The sequence below is a fragment of the Puntigrus tetrazona genome, chromosome 7, assembly GCF_018831695.1.
Source record: "Puntigrus tetrazona isolate hp1 chromosome 7, ASM1883169v1, whole genome shotgun sequence".
NCBI lineage: Eukaryota > Metazoa > Chordata > Actinopteri > Cypriniformes > Cyprinidae > Puntigrus > Puntigrus tetrazona.
In genome coordinates, this window is record NC_056705.1 from 17,757,439 (window position 1) to 17,776,341 (window position 18,903).

General features: G+C 37.4%; 1 protein-coding gene across 1 annotated transcript in view; it reads left to right on the forward strand.

Annotated features, from left to right (window-relative positions):
* The window catches only part of fam189a1 (family with sequence similarity 189 member A1), an 83,232-nt gene that overhangs the window by 31,706 nt on the left and 32,623 nt on the right, over positions 1-18,903 (forward strand). Inside the window, exon 2 of the mRNA XM_043243429.1 lies at positions 3,902-3,958. Within this exon, the coding sequence (XP_043099364.1) occupies positions 3,902-3,958 (57 nt within the window). The remainder of the gene's footprint in view (positions 1-3,901; positions 3,959-18,903) is intronic.

Sequence of the window (18,903 nt, forward strand, 5' to 3'; positions counted from 1 at the left end):
GCCTGATTTGGTTCTCAAGAAACTATTGTCATTATTATCACATTTGGAAAAAAGTGTGCTTCCTACAATTTTTTTATTTAACTAATTTTTTTTTGGACGAAAAACATTTGAAATAGCAATTGTTTGGTAGTATAGTAGTCTGATTCCTGATTTATAAAGAATAAATCATGAGAATTATGAAATGGTTCATTTTAGTTAATCGAAAACATACAGCGTGACCTGTGTAGTCCAATTAATTCCCGATCAAAAACAAACACACTTGTTTGCTTGGCTGTGGAACTGTACTTATTTTTTCCGAATAGGTTTTCCTCAAAATAACAAAAAATAATGAATTGACCATTAAGGATTTTATCCCTGTTTATTCTTTCTTTTTTCACACTCATATGTGCATATTATTGTTGTTAACTACTAACAGTTCTTAAGTTCTAAAGTTCTTAAAAAAATTTGTTCTTAAAAAATTAAATGTAAGGGCAAAAAGTAATGTTTATGTAATGTTCTGATAACCTTATTAATATTCATATTTTTTTTATAGTGGTGAGTGAAAAAGGTTCTGAGATCAACGACATTTTAGTGTTGCAAAAAAGTAAAGTTAATATAATGCTGTGAGAAACATTTTTGTTACCTTTCAAAAACATTATAATCACAAGAAGAAAACTAACATTTCAAAACACGTAAGTTTTAGAACCTAAATTTGAACTTCCTATTTTTCAGTTCAAATGCTGTATCTCTCTCTCTCTCTCTCTCTCTCTCTCTCTCTCTCTCTCTCTCTCTCTCTCTCTCTGTGTGTGTGTGTGTGTGTGTGTGTGGGGGGGGGGCAGCTGTATATCACTGCTGTGCAAACAGTCGAGTGTGATTAAAGAGCAGTCGCCCACTGCACCCTCACACTCTGCAGACCACACTCAATATGCAAACCACTACAAGTTTAGTCTCGATTTTGACAGCCAAAAGCAATTTCTCAAAGCACATTGTGTTTGATCCAGCACTGTTTGACAGTTTGTGTTCCCTTAGATTTTTCCTAATAGTCCAGTTTCAGCAGACTGGGCTTGAGTTGAATCCGGTCCTTAGAGTCTAGTTGTCATTTGTGGTGTTTGCGATATGGGCTGTATGACATGTACATATATTAGATGGAGCAGCTGTACCCTGGTAATTGACTGAAGGGCTCTCTCTCCTCTCATAGCACTGCTGACTGAGCTAAAAGGCTTTAGTGGCTAATGTCAGTGAGTGGTGCGTCTTAATCCTGTTGAGAGCGCAGCCGAGGGTGAAATCCTTCTTTGATTATTGCTTGCTATCGTTGCCTCTTTCCAGAAAACAATTTCTCCGCAGACTCAACCGCAGAGGCAGGAAATCACCGAAAAGACTTCCCACCCAGGGCATAATGTGTGCTCTGCTGTACCGCTGGAGAAGTAGGGAATATGGGATTGATGGCTGCAGATGTTTTATGCCTGTCATACACATGTCCTCACATAAATCCAAAAAAGGTTGAGCATCATAACTTCTATTCTAAACTACAGTGTATAATCCTTCTCTACCGTCCAACAAACCTATGGAGTACTATAGTTTGCAGCCCAATTTGCTCTACTGCATGCTATTAACCTATGTGCTATAAAGGTACTGTGAGTCAGTAGGGAGCCCTAATTTAGGCACAGAGTTAAGAATAATAAGGGATGGTTGTCAATGGGGATTCGTACAACGTGAAGGGTTCAAACGGTAGCAGTTGTTAATGTAGGTATTTTGAGTGTGTGTGTGTGTGTGTGTGCCTGACAGTATCTGTGGCATGCTGTCATTTACCACAGACAAAAATTCTGACTCATCCCTCAGTACATAAATTTACATTTTTATAAACCCTGAGTCAGATATAGGTAAACATATTTGGGTAATGGAGGGCCTGTATTATTTATAATACACCTTTCTGTAGCTCGAACTCGATAATATTTAGAAATGCCCATTTGTTAAATAATTTATTTAAAAAAAAGATGATTAAAGTTGTGATGTAACAGAAGAAGCACTGTCATTGAAAAAGAAAATAATTGTAGGGTGGGGACTTGTTTTAATCGGATGGTTGTTGATTGGATGGAGGCAGATCTGAATGTAAGCTTGCTATCAATGGGATATATGATTGAATATGTCAGGGATACAGTACATCACCACTAGAAGTCTGTTATTTCACCCAAAGACTGGGTGATATTTTATCCAAAATCCAAATTCTATCAAATTTTTTTCTTATATATAGATTTTGAAATGGTTCTTTATAAAAATAGACTGATAAAAAAAAATTACAGGCTCAAAAAAACATGGATAATCTATTGTTTGCAATAAATTGATTGAGAAGAATTTAGAAAATAAGATGATGAATTTCAATTTCATTCCACTGTAAGTGCATATCAGCAAGCAATATTGTGTCATTTTTAATCATACACTGAATAGAATAGTCCTAGAAGATCTTTCAGCCAATAGAATCATTTAGGTACCCAAAGGGGGATGTGATTTTGCCAGGGAATAGGATTTTGCACAACGACTGAATATTCCTTTCAGTGAGCTCTTTTGTGCTGCTGATCCTTCCACACACACACACACACACACACACACACACACACACACACGCACGCACGCACGCACGCACGCACGCACGCACACACGCACACAGCCAGGCCTTTCCTCCCTTTCAATCTTATCTTTAACTGACTCTTTCTCAACATCTTTTTTTCTCACTCTTGGCTTAGTTTTCTCCCTCTCTTTCTCCCTCTCAATTGCTACTGAAAGGGGATCAATAATTCAAGAGAGCAAATACAATGTGAACCGTTTCTCACATCATCTCTCTGAACAAGTCATACACACACTCCCGCTCTCATAAAACATAAACTCATCTCATACTTGTTACAGAAATGTATTTGTGTTGAAGTAATGTTTTAATAATGGCCCACTCAGAAGTGGATTTTATGTATGTATTGCGTTTTTAGTTTTGCTATCATTGCTTCATTAATATAATGTTTGTTATTTCATTTATTTATTTAGACCTGGCCAGACCAATTAGCAGACCAAATCATGTTTAACAAGACCTTGCAAAAGCTTTTTCTTTGAATTTTTTTCAGTGCTTTTATTTTCACATTGATCCCGTTTCTTAGTTTTTCTGCACTTTTCCTTTATGTTGGTGCTTGTTAATCCCATAGCTGTGTGTGATTGCACACGATGGCATAATCCTATAATCTTCAGATCGATCGACTCCTCAGTCTCACTGATCTCTTTTTCTCTTTTGCCAGCAAACGTATTTCAGTGACTGAGAAATAGTCACCACGCACTCTACTCCCTCTACGTTTGAAGCACTATATATACCTAAGCGTTTTAATAACATCTCGAGCATTATTCATAACCTGAATTTACATTCTAAACTGCTGACAGCATCAGCTTCATTGCTAACGTTTCATTCCCATTGCATATTGCGTTTAATGCTCCGCTCCTGTTGGTTTATGCGAGATGGCACTGCGATTGTAGCGCGGCATCGAGGTCCCATGGGTAAAAAGTGTGAATGAGGGAAAGAGGCCTGCTGGACTTGAGAGGTTAAAGGGTGAAGGAGCATGAGAGAGAGAGACTGCCTCGGAGCGGAGTGCTGCTGGTTAATGAAGGGTGAAGGAGAAAAAGACAGAACAGAAAGAAAGAACAAGTACTGCGGAGAATATAAAAGTGTTCACGTTATCGCAGTTTTTTTTAACATATCCATATCAGCAGAATTCCCCTTGCCATCCTGATGTCCACATTACTCCTTGCACATTAAATATTGATAAATTCACCTATGATGGAGCTCACTTCTTTCTGTCTCTTGTGATGCTTGATGGTGTTGAACTGGTCCAGTGAGATGTGTAGCTCTGTTCTTTAGTCTGAAAAAACGGTTTTCTTTCTGTTTCAGGTGCTTTTGTCTGGACTGATCGGAGTGGTGTCATGGAAAAGGCCCCTCTCTTTGGTGGTAAGAAATGAAGTATAGTGTTTTTTTTGTTTTAGTATGTGCATGTCCCCGAATATTCATCATATTTGTTCAATTGATATGAAACTTTTAATGGCTCATTCTACCCGTTCATAACGTTAAAATTCTGGCTGTTGTGACAAAACAATAATTAAAACCAATAATTACACTAAAAGTCAGACATTTTGAATAATTATGATTTTTTAAATATATCTGAATTTAGTCTCATGCTTAAGGCTGCAATTATTTGCTCAACAATACAATTAAAGCACTAGTATTGTGACACATTATTGCAACATAAAATGAATGAAATGTATTTCACAATGCAATTTATTCCTGTGGTGTCAAAAAATCTGTGATGGATTACTCTTCAATGTCATGTGTTTCATTTAGAAATCATTGAATATTTATTCAATTTCGTTTGTCTAAATAAATGATTAAACTGTTAAAATACCGAAAAGAGTGGATTTAAGAGTGGTGTTCAGTTATTAGTGTTTTTAAAGATGAACTTAGCATTAGACGATGTCAAAGGCATTCTAAATGTAAAAATAGAGGAAATTAAGATAAAATGCAATCAAATATGAATAAATCGCATGTATCTAATACTGTGCAATAACACATATATTGTGCATCCCCAGTTCATTCCTAAATTATAATGCTTAGCAACCTAAGAATATACCAGTACGTGATATGCGCATGTATGTTTGACTTATATAGGCTAATTCTCATCTTTGCCCTCTGCCCTGTCTGAATTTTGCAGCGGATTTGGTGGTGTGATGCTAAGGCATTATCACAGTGAGCACTATCAGGAAGGAGCTGGAAGGCTTCTGATTGCCTGTCATGTAGTGCTCTGTAGACAGTGTGAACGCCTGAGCTTAGCATGCACATATCCAGCCTGGCAGTCAGTGGAATGGGAATGGGATGTAAAGTATATGCATTGGGTTTTGCTCTGTTCAGCCAGCCGTTCTGCTCATGCATAATTGCAGCAGGGATTGGGCACGCTGGCTGAATTTTTCATGCCTCTTGTTCTGTGGGATCGGCTGGCTCCGGAGGGAGCATTAACCGAGTATGTACAAGTTTACAGATTGCAAAATGGGTGGGATGTTGTTAAATCCATACCCTGACACAAAATCACACACGTAAGACAAATGCACACACACAAACAGACAATTGCTCTCAGCGGTTCACGCAATGGCGGACTCAGCTCTGTATGTTAAAAGGATAGTTCAGTCGAAAATAATCTTTTACTCACCCTCATGCCATTAGAAATGATTTTCTGTCTTCCACAAACACAAAAGAAGGTGCTAAGTAGCATGTTCACGCTGTTTTTTTCCTTTCAGTGAAAGTGAATGGTGACCAGGGGGTGTCAAGCTGTAAAAAACAAACAAACTGTATTTCTATTTTAATTCATAAATTCACTGAAAATCTCCCCTTCTATTGTATATCTCAAATGTCACGTCATTACCGATGTTGTATGGAAAAGAACAGCACATTTTATATTTTATGTAAAAAGAAAAAGATGGGTTTTTTTTGTAGTGAGCTACACATTTAACTAACCTTTGAAAAAAATGTTTCCATATCATCCACACTGCCAGCACTGCTCTGATTCAGACTAAACAGTCTTGTCTGCCTCTAGAACTCAAGGAAGTGTTTACAATAGATTGGAGCAACTGCTCAGATGTGATGCATTATTAATTTAAACCATTTGAAATTTGCCAAAAAAAACCTGAAAATAAACCAATATTGGTGTTTTTATTATTTGGATTTGGCACATTTTGCTGTTGTCCTAACTTGTTCTTCTAAACCTGTTATATTTTAGCTTATTTCAACACATTTCCTCTGTTGTATTATTTGTATAGTAGTCACATAATGTCACATTTCTCCTCATCTCTGGACTATAACTATGTGGAGATCAAGAACTTTTTGATGATTTTTTTTCTCTCTCACTATCAGTCTCTTTTTCTCTCTTTCTCTGTATGATCCTCTTTATCTCTCTGGCTCTCTTTCTCTTAGATGTAGTACACAAGTCTAGATCAAAGAATGAGATGAGTTACAGCATGAGATGTCTCTCTGTGGGATTCAGGTAAACACGGCATTTTATTGCTGAGATGAAGAACTGTAGTTTAGCAGCAGACCCCAGACTCCATCAGCACGAGGGAACGGATTCCTGAGTAGTTTGTTGTTTATCTGCACAAATGATTTCTTCGCACACAGTGTGCGCTTGCATGGAATCCTCTGGAAATCAACTTCAGATTCTAGGATTTACTTCAAAATGCCTGGGCATTGACTAAATTGCCTCTGGTGTTATTCTACCTAAACACTTTACACACATATGCTATCTTGCAGTCCAGGAAATGTAGTAGTGGTCTGATGGACAGGTCTTGTAAAGGGATCAAGACTGGCTGACATCCAGAGGAATCCCTCCCAGCTGTAGCCTATTACAGCACTGAAAGCAAAGAAGTGTAAAAGACTGACAAGTGTGCCATCCGGAGTGTTTTCTCACGACTTCAGGGACTGTCATTGAACTTGATCTCAGGGGATGGCTGATCAGTCTGTGAATTCAACAGTCTTTCCTCGTGGGGGCAAGTGTCTTCATTCACATGAGCCAGCGATGATGATTGAGTTATCAATAGGGCTCTGTCCATTCAGTCCCATAACACTGGAAAGCGTGGCACAGTTGAACGCTGTCAAGGCAGACAAAGATTGATGAGGCTCTCCTCCTGCATACCTAGTGGAGGGGGGGATTAATCAGCTTTTAAAGGTGTCTGACAGAGAGGGAGGGAGCAGGTGAGTAGCCACATTAATTTAATGTGGAAACGAAAATGGCAGGAGAACACAGGATTCACATTGACTCAGGTTTAATAAACATTCTAGTCTTCGATAAAATATGGTGCAGCAGGACAGTAGTTAGTCCGACATTTCACGCACCAATGAAAAGATGACCTTGAATGAAAAACAGCATGAATGAACTTGAAAGGACATTGATTGACCTTCATTCTCATGTGTGTATCCCTGTAGATCGCATTGATTTATCTGAAAGAGTATTTATGATAGAGTGGCATTGACCAATATTTTTTAGAATGATCTACAGAGAAATGCCAGCTAAATGATGTGCCACAATAATGATTGCCATAAAACTGTGGTTAAAGTCAACCCGGATCCCGGTTCATGAATTACTAAAGCTTGTTTGTGTCCTTTTTGTCTTAATTGATTTAGATTAATTTTGGAGGGTAAGAATGTTGTACTAGTGGGACTGAAGGCATGTAGAGAGGCCCAGCTCTGCTCCTCATCAATTATTAGTTTTCATTAAGGCTGTAAAAATGTTACATGTACGAAACAATTGGCCACAATTAGATTAAATTTGATTCCTTTGGTGTGGTTCATTTTTCGAAGTATGCTGAAAAAAAAAAATGGAGGTACAAAATGTACACTAATTTAATTTAATTTCCACACCAGAAATAACTATATTTGGTGAATTTTTACCAGAAAAAAAAAATTGTTGACGCTGTTTCATGTGGTGACACAGATTGCTGTATAGATGCAATATATATAGTTTTAGCGTGAACATTAGTGAACATCTTATGTCAGTTGTTTTTTCAACTGTGGAAAGACGTCAGTAAAACAACATGTCATGTAGCAGTTCATTAACCTCAGGCAAATTGTCAGTGTCCATAGATCCTATTAGTTCACCAGAAAAATTAAAAGTATTTAACAAAATCTCTAGTCACACAACATAGTCACTACTACTCATTATCAGACCTGTGTGTGAACCTCTTGGACAAGATTCTATGCCATCAAACTGAAAGGTTTCACATACTTTTGACAATCCAGACTTTAGCTAATACTGATAAGCGCTCATTGTCACAGCTATAAACATGACAGCTTTTGTAAAGGAGTTTGGCATAATGACATCTTTGTTTGCAGGGAGAATATTAAAGAACGCAACACACATGTCTCCCGGAAATTCTGTAAAATTTAACCAATCGACGACGTTCTGAAGTGTTTCCAGATAACTGTGTCATATACATCAGACAATCAGCCAATGGTCTGTAAAAAAAGGGCTCACTACAATTTAGAACAAAAGCAGATTTTGTCTCTAAGATAATTTAGATTGTAATTAATTACATTAAAAGAGCAATTTGTGATTCTGATTCTGATTTGTTCAGTAAATGACTGTTTAAAATAAAATATAACCAATTTTATGTTTAATGTTTGAAGAATGGCAAGGGGTAAAAAGTAATGTTTAAATCATCCTCACTCTGCTTTTTTGCTAGTATGAGAATAGAAGCAGGTACACAAAAAATGCGTTTAAGAGAATTCAAAGCACGAATTTCCTAATGTAGGATTATAGGAGGTAATAAATCCAGTTTCCATCTGATACATTGCTGCATAGACTGATATCTTCAAAAAGCCATGAAAGTTAATGTGAGGCCAGTTATGTTTAATATGAGGTCAATGTATATAGAGCTGCTGGGAGGAACATGGAGCAACCATGTAGTGAAATGACTTTTCGTTGCTGTTTTTCCCATGTTCCTCTCTGCTTTTGCATTCATTAACCTTTCCACTGACAGATTCCAGCCACATACGTGCGTCTGTCTGAGAACCGTGTGATTAATCTGATGCCTATGGGCCGCCCTGAGACTGCCGTGTTATTGCTTTCAGAACGGCCTCATGACCCTTATGATATTTATCCTGAACCACACATACGCTATACTCCTAAACATTCCTTTAATATTTCCCACAATCTTCCTCAAGGGAATGCGTGGAGTTTTAGTTGCCTCCCTCCTGCTGGTCCGGTTGAGGTTTTTCTGTTAATCTGAGATCTTGTCCTCTGTTTGGAGACTTACCTGTCAGTGTGAGAGTTGTGGGATTCAATAGCCTCTTTTATGTTTCAGTCTGATATTGTTTCAGATGTTTTGAGAACTGAACCTGAGGTCCTGGATTAATATTTGATAGTGTTTGGGGTTGTTGTAAGGATGAGTTCTATGGAGTGCTGCCAGAGAGTGTGTGTTTTGTTTGCATATATGTCCCAGGAGTGGTGTGTTTCCTGGTAGAGTGAGTTTGTTCGGTTTCTCAGCTACTCTTTCTCTGGCTTCGCTCTGTCAGTGTCTTGAAGGAGTTCAGGATTGTGTTATCCTGAGGGAGGAGAACGAGTGCTCTAAAGTGTATCCCATTATTGACTGTGTACAATAGCAGTTCTTAAACTGTTTGTAGGCAACAGATCCTTAGAAATGTACAAAAATATTAACAATATTAAATAAAACATATAGAGTGAACACTGATAACTAAGTGGTAGTATTTGGTTGTTTTGATAGGATGATGGTGGTGCATGATGACATATATGTATGACATTTAGTACTGTTCTGCGGTTTAAACAATGAAGTCTTACCACAGTTTTGGGCTGAACTCTCGATGGATGGAAAGCAGTAATGCTGGAATCTGCCAACATGTTTCCTGTTCTTTGTTTATTCCTCTTAACCAGGAATAAAGTGCCTGTTTCCTTCCACCCCATTCACATAAGTGCAACACGTGAACGTGAGAGTGTCAAGAAAAACAATTTAGTCGTTTCTCTTTTTCTGCTTCAGAGGGAGCATTTGAATATCACTGTGTGCCCAGTGCAGATTTGTCCTCGTCTCCAAGGCAACCCTGCGGCAGGAAGTCAAGAGCATTCATAATGTAGAGTCCAGCTGGAGGCAAGAGCTTATGGGGCTTTAGCGTATCTTCGCCTCTCTACGGTCAAGCTGGCAGCTGGGATTCAGAAGCAGCTGAGAAATACCTCAAAATTGTGATTTCGAGATAAATTGTCTGAGCATCGTCTATCACGGTAGCGTGTGAAGCTTTGTCAGGGATGGTTTAGTACAGAAGCACCTCAGGGGCTTTTTGAGAAGCAGTGACCAGTGGAAGCACGGGGGGTAACGTGAAGGGGTGAGGAGCGTGTGATAACCAGACCAAGTGGAGGACCTGACCTGAGCCTCTGTTAATTTTATGTTAGAAGGATGTCAACTTGATGAGATTCCCTTATCACACTATGACAGCAGTGTGAACATATAAACATTTACCATGGATTCATGTTGTGCCCTAGTAAAAAAAAAAAAAAAAACTTTACAAAACAATACATTTAAAATACATAGTTTTCATACCAAGTATACTTCATTTATGCACATTTATGCACAATGCACGTTTATTCATATTATGCCTAATATGTGTTTTAATGTCACTTTAATAAGGATTGTATGATCTCTGTAAAGTAGCAGTGTTTAAATGCAAGATAATTCAAGTGTACCTGAAATAGTTCTTACTGAAATAGTATACTTGCAATAGTTCCACATTAGCACAATCAAATATGATTTATTAGTATACCTTTAAATGGAATTCAGCACTACTTCCACACAATTAAAGTACATTGATAACAAAATTAGTTTTTTCCAACTGACCAAAAATATGCCAAAAATACAACTGCAGGGTATTTTTTATTAAGCACATAATTATTTATATGTATTAATAGTATACCTAGTGCAAAATAAATGTATTTGAAATACTTTCTATATAAATAGAGTACTTTGGCATTAAGAATTGATTTATAGAGGTGTTAGTATTTCCTTCTTGTCTCTGTCTGTGTCCGAAAAATTATTTTACCTTTTAAAATACAAAAAGAAAATGAGATTAGTACCTATATGGTACATATCTATACTTTTTAAAAGGGTACTGCCCCAGTGACAGATTTTTTTCTGATTTCCTCAAAGAGCTAAAAGCACCTGTTCCTTTTTTTATGGATTTTATTGTGTTCTGAATAGCAACATTTTTACAAACCTCTTTCAGTTCAGCATTTTGCATTGTTGTAATTTTTACCTCTTTTTCAGAACAGATGATGAGGCGTGTATGTATGTATTGAAATATTTAAGACATCTGACTCACAGTGGGGTCCAATTTTGATCATTTAACAGTCAATTACCCCGGATCTTGCCACTCTGTATGCTTAAAAAGCACATCGCTGGCATTCTGCTCGGCTTCAATCACAGTCTTTCCCTGGGTCTTTTACAGCCGGCAGCTGTCTTCCTGCCTCTATAACGTGTGGTTTCCGGAAGCCCTGACACAGGTCTTAAATGCCTTTTTTAATCAGCTAATTACTAGTAAAATGAAGTAATTAGCAGTTTGAGCCAGCAGTGCAGATGCCAGTCGCGGAGGCCTCTCTTAGCCCCAGCTGCCATGGCTCCAGGAAGAACCTCGGACACGGGGGAGGAGTTTGGGTGGAAGACTGACAGGTGAATAGTGCTGGGTGTTTCCTGTTGGAATAGAAGTGTAATTTGTGTTTCACTGTTCTCATTAGATTTATTGTGTCATAACTCCAAGACTTTTGGCTAGCTGTGCATGTGGATAGTGTATTAGACCTGCCTCAGTATGGCAGCACAGTAGGGTGGCCTTGTTCTGCAGTCAAGCAAAGTGTCTGTAAGCTAAGCTGCATTCATTAGCTCTTGTTTGGTCGAGTTCCCACATAAAACCGGAAACCTCGGGCCCGGCTTTGGACTTTAGACCACTTGGCTATTTATTAAATCTAATATGCTTATTAAATGGCTGAAAATGGATCCCTTTTAAGACACAGATGAAATTGCACTAGCATTGATTTAATTATTGCCTTTTGTGTTTTCTCCGAGGGTGGACAGTTACATCTGGTGTTTTCTTTTAGTGAAAGAACAAAGCCCGGATGGATTTTTTTTTTTCATTAACAAATAACATTGTCACTGAGAGGCATGTGTGTCTGATTGCCTACAGAGAACAGCAGTGATGGCTGCAGTAAATGAGTGTGTCAGCTGTATTTACGGTACAGCGGTGTAACCTCAGTCCTCCTCTCTGTTTCTTGTGTCTCAGGAGAGCCCCAGACCAGATGGGACTCACCGCAGTCGTGAATCTTTCAACCGCAGAATCTGACTTCAGATTCATTATGGTCACAATCAGTTTTATGGACTGCTACAGCAAATGCACACACTTAAAGGTGCTTAAAAGTTTTCAAACATTTTCTGAGTAACCACACACTTGGTTGAAAACAAGATGCTTAGCGACCAATGTCGGCAAACCTAGAAAAAATGAAAATGTTGCTGTATGTTTATTACTATTTTAGTACATTTTGCACTTGCAAAGTCTCTTACAAAAAGTTGTAGCACCTGGAAAAACACTGTTCCGGATGTGTGCTTGCTCTCCTCAGCTCTCTGCTGCTCACTGAAAATGAATGTTTGGATATCTAGGGCAGCTTCGAAGCCTCAATCACATCTCGACTGTGACAAAGTTTGACACACGTGTCGTAGCCTCATTCTGACTCTTTGTTTTTTTTTCCTTTTCCATCTCTCTTTCTCACGCTCCACCTCTACCCGTCACTCCTTTCACTCCTTCACAAATAAACTGACAGGAAGCCCTCTCATCCGCATCTGATTACAGTGTGCATGGCACGCCGGTAAACGTTTCTGACATGACATGAGGAGTTATTTGTGCCTGTGTGTGTGTGTGTGTGTGTGTACATATGCCTCTCTGAATTAAAGCAAATGCTGCTGGTCTAAGTGTGAATGCATTTATGGCGTAAACAACACATGACAATAAGAGGTAGTGTGATCCTATAGATATTTACAGAACTCAGGTGTCTCCCAGGTTGGTTTGTCTGGATATGAACTGTCAGAATCTTTATTGTAAAATATGTCTGTCTCTATCGCTCCATGTGACAGCAGCTCGCAGACACTCATAACTGTTAACAAAAACAGCAGACTCCTTTGGATAATTACCCAAACACCCACACACTGTGTTACAGCTCATCCTAAGCCTTCTGGGAATACTGTCTCATTTAGCTAGTTTCCTCTGCCTCCTGGAATCCCTCTTCAAATTATGACTTTTATAAATAACAGATGATGGTTTGTGTGTGCTGTTAAAAACTCCACTTATGTGCTTCTATATTATTATTTATTCATAGTTGGTTACTGAATACTAAACAAGTGTAGGTTTGTTATCCATTCTCTAGGGTAATACTTTGTTTGTGAATATTGCAGTAATTAATCTTTATTTGGAGCTTCATTCATCTTTTTGTTCTCGCAAACAAGAGCAGATAACAAATGTTTTATTTTGCTCTCCTCGCTCACCTGTCCACATAGCATGGAGTGATGTGATCTTCATGCAGCAGGTGGCCCTTCCACACAGTGCTTTGACACTTGTCACGAATGGAGTAGCACGCTGACAGTGGGGTGTTTGTAAGTCGTCCACTTGCATGAAGGCTTTTCTGTCTCCATGCTGCTACCTGAGTCATATGCCCCAGAGAGGAAAAGGGAGAGAGAAAGAGAGAGAGAACGGAGATTCTCTCAGAGAGGGAGAACGGAGATTCATAGACATGTTTTTTCATTTTTCATTTCTATGTGTGTGTGTATGTGCATATAGGACAAAGGTTGTGCTGCTTAATACTCGAGAACCTTGAAAATAAAAAAAATATCAGAGAAAAAAGGTTTTCAGCAGCACAATCTTTGTTTCTTCAGCAACGAATTAGCTTATTCGAGTATTTGGGTAATGTAGAGACTTAATATATGTTTTTGTAATATGTGACCCTGGACCACAAAACCAGACATTTTGTTCAATTTTCTGAAAGCTAAATAAATAAGGTTTTTCATTGATGTACGTTTGTTAGGATAGGGCATTATTTATCCAAGATGATATTTGAAAATCTGGAGTGCAAAAAATTACTTGAGAAAATCACTGCCCATATGAAGTTATATTAGTAATCAGAAGTTAAGTTTAAGTTTTTATATATTTACGGTATATATTTAATTTCTGATTAATATAATCTTGATCCATAGAATGTATTTTTGACAGTTGCTACAAATATATCCATGCTTCTTAAGACTGGTTCTGTGGACCGGGGTCATGTATATTAAATTGAAAACTGATATTGATCAAAGATAAATATTGAAGAATTATTTTAAACATTGCTGTTTTTACTATGTTCCCCCATCCCACTCTAATAAAGTTACCTTTGATGATTTCTTTCCAAAACATTACAAATATCTAGATAGATAGATAGATAGATAGATAGATAGATAGATAGATAGATTACTCCAAAATAATTGGAATCAGGTCGAATGTACTGCACCGTCTGAGAAGGGTTAGTAGCAGCTTAATGATATTCATTATTGTATAAACAATACAATTATGGACTATGATCTTTTGCGTTCTGCAAATTAAATTAGTAGCACACAACACTTCACAGACATTCTTGTTTCTCACTCCTACTCATTTCTAGTGTATAAACACACACAAAGTGATGGTTCACCTATGGCACACAGCTATTTTTTGAAGTTGCTGTCTTAAGTGCCAAAAAAATTAATTAGAACACTCAGAAAGAGAGAAATAAAACCCTGAAGGGTTTCAGATCCTCCTCAAGCTTCCTCTCTGGAACATAGCGCTGTACTACCTGCTCTCTCTCTCATAACCGCTGCAATTAGTATCTGGTCCACTCTGATTACATGCAAGGCGAATAAAGCTTCATTTCCCTGCAGCTCAGTGGACCGTTTGTGTGTGAAGGCCCTGATAGCAGGACACTCCGCATATGTCACTGTGACCGCAAGGTGTCCGGCATGCCGGAGGGAGTAGGCGGTAGTTTTTTTTGTTTTTTTTTGTTGCCACAGCAGGTTGTTGATTATGATCTAGCTAATCTGGGCTGGGTCAGATTGATTAAGCGGAGGGAGGTGGAGGAGGGCAGCCTGGCGGTTCTGATTACAGCAGCTGTGTTAAAGCATTATAATCACACAGAGTAAAAGGCAAACAGCCGAGAGGACGATCAGCATTCACAACGCGATTTCTTATAGGATTAGAACCTTGCACTGCAAGACACCCGTAGGCTAGATAATGCAGCGCCGTGTTTTAAACACAACTCACAAGTAACCTCTAGATTGTCCTTCTGATAAATTATTCATTGGAGTTTTTTATTTTAGTTTTTACGTTTTTCAGATAAAGATAAAAGCACACATACCCATGAAGGAATAAATGTAGAATACACAGTAGAAGCATGCGGTGACCAGGAGGACGTCTTCGGTTCACGTAGTTTTGTCGTGAAACATGATATGATATGATATGATATGATATGATATGATATGATATGATATGATATGATGTGGCCTGATTTTTCGAGGTAACGATCCTAATGTCATGGGTTCTAGATGAATTACAAGTTAAGGGAATTACACATTGTTCTCGTGGCCACAAGTTTATTGCATGAACAAACCTCTGTGACCATAGCAACCTGGGATTATCAGAGATGGATTGATTTTTATTTTATTTTGAAATAAGAAATTATTATAATAATTATTATACAAATTATTGCATAATTTATTTCTCCTATTGTTTTATAATATAAATTATTATACTGACTGTAAGCTACCGGACTGTATTGAATGCGATGTAAACAGCATTCATATTAAGTTTATCATGAATAAATGTTACATAAAGTAAATTGTGTGTGTCCCATTAACTGATCGTCTTTTTTTATAATATTTGTATATTATCATCATTATTATTATTATTGGCCTATTATCATATTTTTAGATTAGTTTTTTCCCTTCATTTTGATCTCTTTACATCACTTTGGACATGTCAATAAAGCTTGGATTATGCTGACTGGAATTTTGAATCTAACATTTTCTATTTTATTTCAGTGAATTAATAATTATTAATACAGCATAATACCTAGTGTTTCATTGAGGAATGAATCATTCATGTATTTTTATTTGTAAAAGAAAACACAGTACGCTCATTCATCATCATGCTAAGGCATAAATAGCCTACGATCATAATGTATTTGCATAATTGTCACAATCATAATAATAGCCAAACAATAAAGTAAATGTTTAATGTTAATAAAAATGTTTTATCCATTTCTAATAATCTTGGTTTGCAATAATGCAATGAATTCGTGGCCATGAGAAAAATATACTGTAATACCCAACATACTGTAATTAGAAACTTATGTTGTTTCCTCAAAAAAACAATCTTGTGGCCACGACATAATATCATATTTCCACAAGTTAATATAACATTTCCATAAATTAATATCTCGTCATATTATCACGTTCCGGCCACAACAGAACTAAGTGAACCGAAGATGTCCCCTCCCGGGTCACCATAGAAACAATCACTGCATGAAGCTCGTTCTCATATCTGTCCATCAGCAAATAATACTGTTATATCAATCATAATGAACAGCCCTTTTGTCAATAAAATCAAAACATGTTTATGTCAAAATCTGATATTTTGACCTCACTTCTTGTCCTCAGACACACATACCGGTAAGAAAAGACCGGTAGGTAGTGAAGTCCTAAACAGTACATATTGATTCCACGGGCAATCATGAAGACGTGAACCAGATTGGTGTATTGATCATAGCAGGGACACCTGAACTAAATCTGTTTCGGGGTCAAAAGGTGGGTTGTAATGGTCCACTGACTCATTACTTCAAGTGAGCACTGAGAGAATGAGTGAGGGAGCAGGGAAGTATGTGAATGAATAAGTAAAGTACATTGAAATGCATGATAAAACTGTACTAAATCTTTTTTTCTAGAAGCAAAAAATAACTAGTCAATATGCATTGAACAACTATAAAAAAAGCATTCCCAGAATTCTTTGCATTGTACTTAACATTTGATATTTTTTTATTAAATTTTAATTAGTTTTGTCTATGTGTATGGGGTTTTATGTTACATCATGTTTGTTCATTTTATTTGGCTTAGTGTTGTGTATTTTTTAACTCTTAAACTGAAGTTCACTTCAATCAAAAATGTTGCTACCATATTTCTTACGATAAACTTCTGGCAACCACAGCTGTTTTTTAAACAGATGTTTAAATTACATTTCTGTTTTCTACAGTGTATCCATCATCAAATACATCATGTTACTAAACTTCTAATTGAACCCAGTTACTTACAGGCGCATTTATACGACCCAAAACAAAGTTGGATTGTTGTTTTGATTTGGTCATTTTACTTATCTTGCCTTGGATTTATTAACAAAAAAAGAAATAGAATTTCACAGATTTTGAAAAAAAAGTCCTCCTCTATAACAAAGAACATTGAGTCATACACATTAAGACCAGAGATATTTAATTAAGAAAGTAAATTAAGTCAGTTCTTATTCCGTGTTATTATGACTCAGACTCTTTTGTCATTCAGTAGAGCGTGCCTTTAAAATACCAACTGTATTATTGTTGATTATTGTTTGCAATATTGACATTCCAACACCCTGCTGTTTATAATCCAGCTGATTTCTGTTACTCATCATCATAAGATGGACAGGGAGGAGGGTTGGACGTGTTTCTGACATGGATTGAGTGATAATGAGCCATGCATTACTTCAGTGTGTGAATCTCTTCAACATAAACATTTAGCCTTGGGTTAGAAGCTCAGTATATAAATACAGTCAGAAAACCATAGAAGCACTGCAGCTATTTTCTGCCTTTTTTCTGTCTCTGACTCAAGCTGAGTGTGGTCTTGTTGATGGTGTTTATTCTACAGAGGTTCATTTCAAACAAAGCAGTGAGCCTTTAAAGGGTGTAGTTATTTTGAATCCATTTTAGTGTGTACTTAAAGCTTAATGCTGCCACCACACTGGCACACAACCCCAGGATCCTCTTCTTGTCATTAACCATAGTCTCCACAGTGTTTTCATGTCATGTTGTGTGTCATTACATACTTGGCAGATGGTCCAGTGCTGCTTTCACTGCTGTTTTGCAGTACATTGTCACTCATGGAATTGTGTGTGTGTGTGTGTGTGTGTGTGTGAATGCCCTCTATAATGGGTTGCCCCCTTTCTTTTGCAGACAAAATCACATGGGAGGAATCCTGGCACACTTTTAATGCTGACTGTATTATTTAGTGCAGTACTTCTCATGTGGTTTCAGCTTCAGAACCCATATTTTATACTGGACATGATGAAGTGGATCCATGTTCATCCACATGTCATTTACCTTCTGTCATTATAGTCATAGTTTTTGAGAATTAAAAAAAATGGAACTGAATGAATTGAGAGTTCATGTCCATATGTCATGTCCATATTTCCATGTCTGCCTAATTTGCACATTTTCTTCTCACTTACATAACTTGTGTGTGTGTGTGTGTGTGTGTGTGTGTGTGTGTATAAACATAACATTTTTCATATATATATATATATATATATAGATAGATAGATAGATAGATAGATAGATACACAACATATTAGTCTATAATGATTAATCACATCCAAAATAGAAGTTTTTGTTTACATATGTGTATATTTATTTTGCATATATAAAGACACACTTATACAGTATATATTTTATATGTTTTCCTTGTTCGTATGTTTTGTTCTTTCTCAAAGGAACCATTATGTTAATTAATGTAGTCATACAGGCTGACCTTTTTTTTCTTCTCATGAAGTACAGTCATAGTAATGGTTTTGTTCATCCATTCTGACTAAGGGGATTGTGGGAGCTTGAGTGAATGGAGAGAGCTGCTGTTTCAGAGGCATTTGGAGTATTAGAATCCTGTAAATAATGCCGCCACTCTCTGTCCTTTTCATTAATGAAGGAGCTGTGAAAGGAGCTATTTTTTATGCTTCAAAGCTCTTGTCTTATAGGTTTTGTAATGTCATAAGACCAACAAATGACTCTCTCCTTCACTCACTCGCTCACTTTTCTCCTTCTCTTCACTGCGCTCTCTCTCTCTTTTTCTCGGACTACAGCACACCCTCTTCTCCAGCACACACATACATCTATCTTTTTGACAGCCCTGGTGTTTGGGGGCTACACCAGTGTCCTACACTTTCCCCACCCTTTTCCTGTATTAAATAGTGTTATTGTTTGGAGCGAAGCTGTTTGGAGAGACAAGAGAGAGTCCCGCCATCTCCTCAGACTAAAGATGAATCTCTGAGGGGTCGCTGTCAAGACGAGAAGGAGA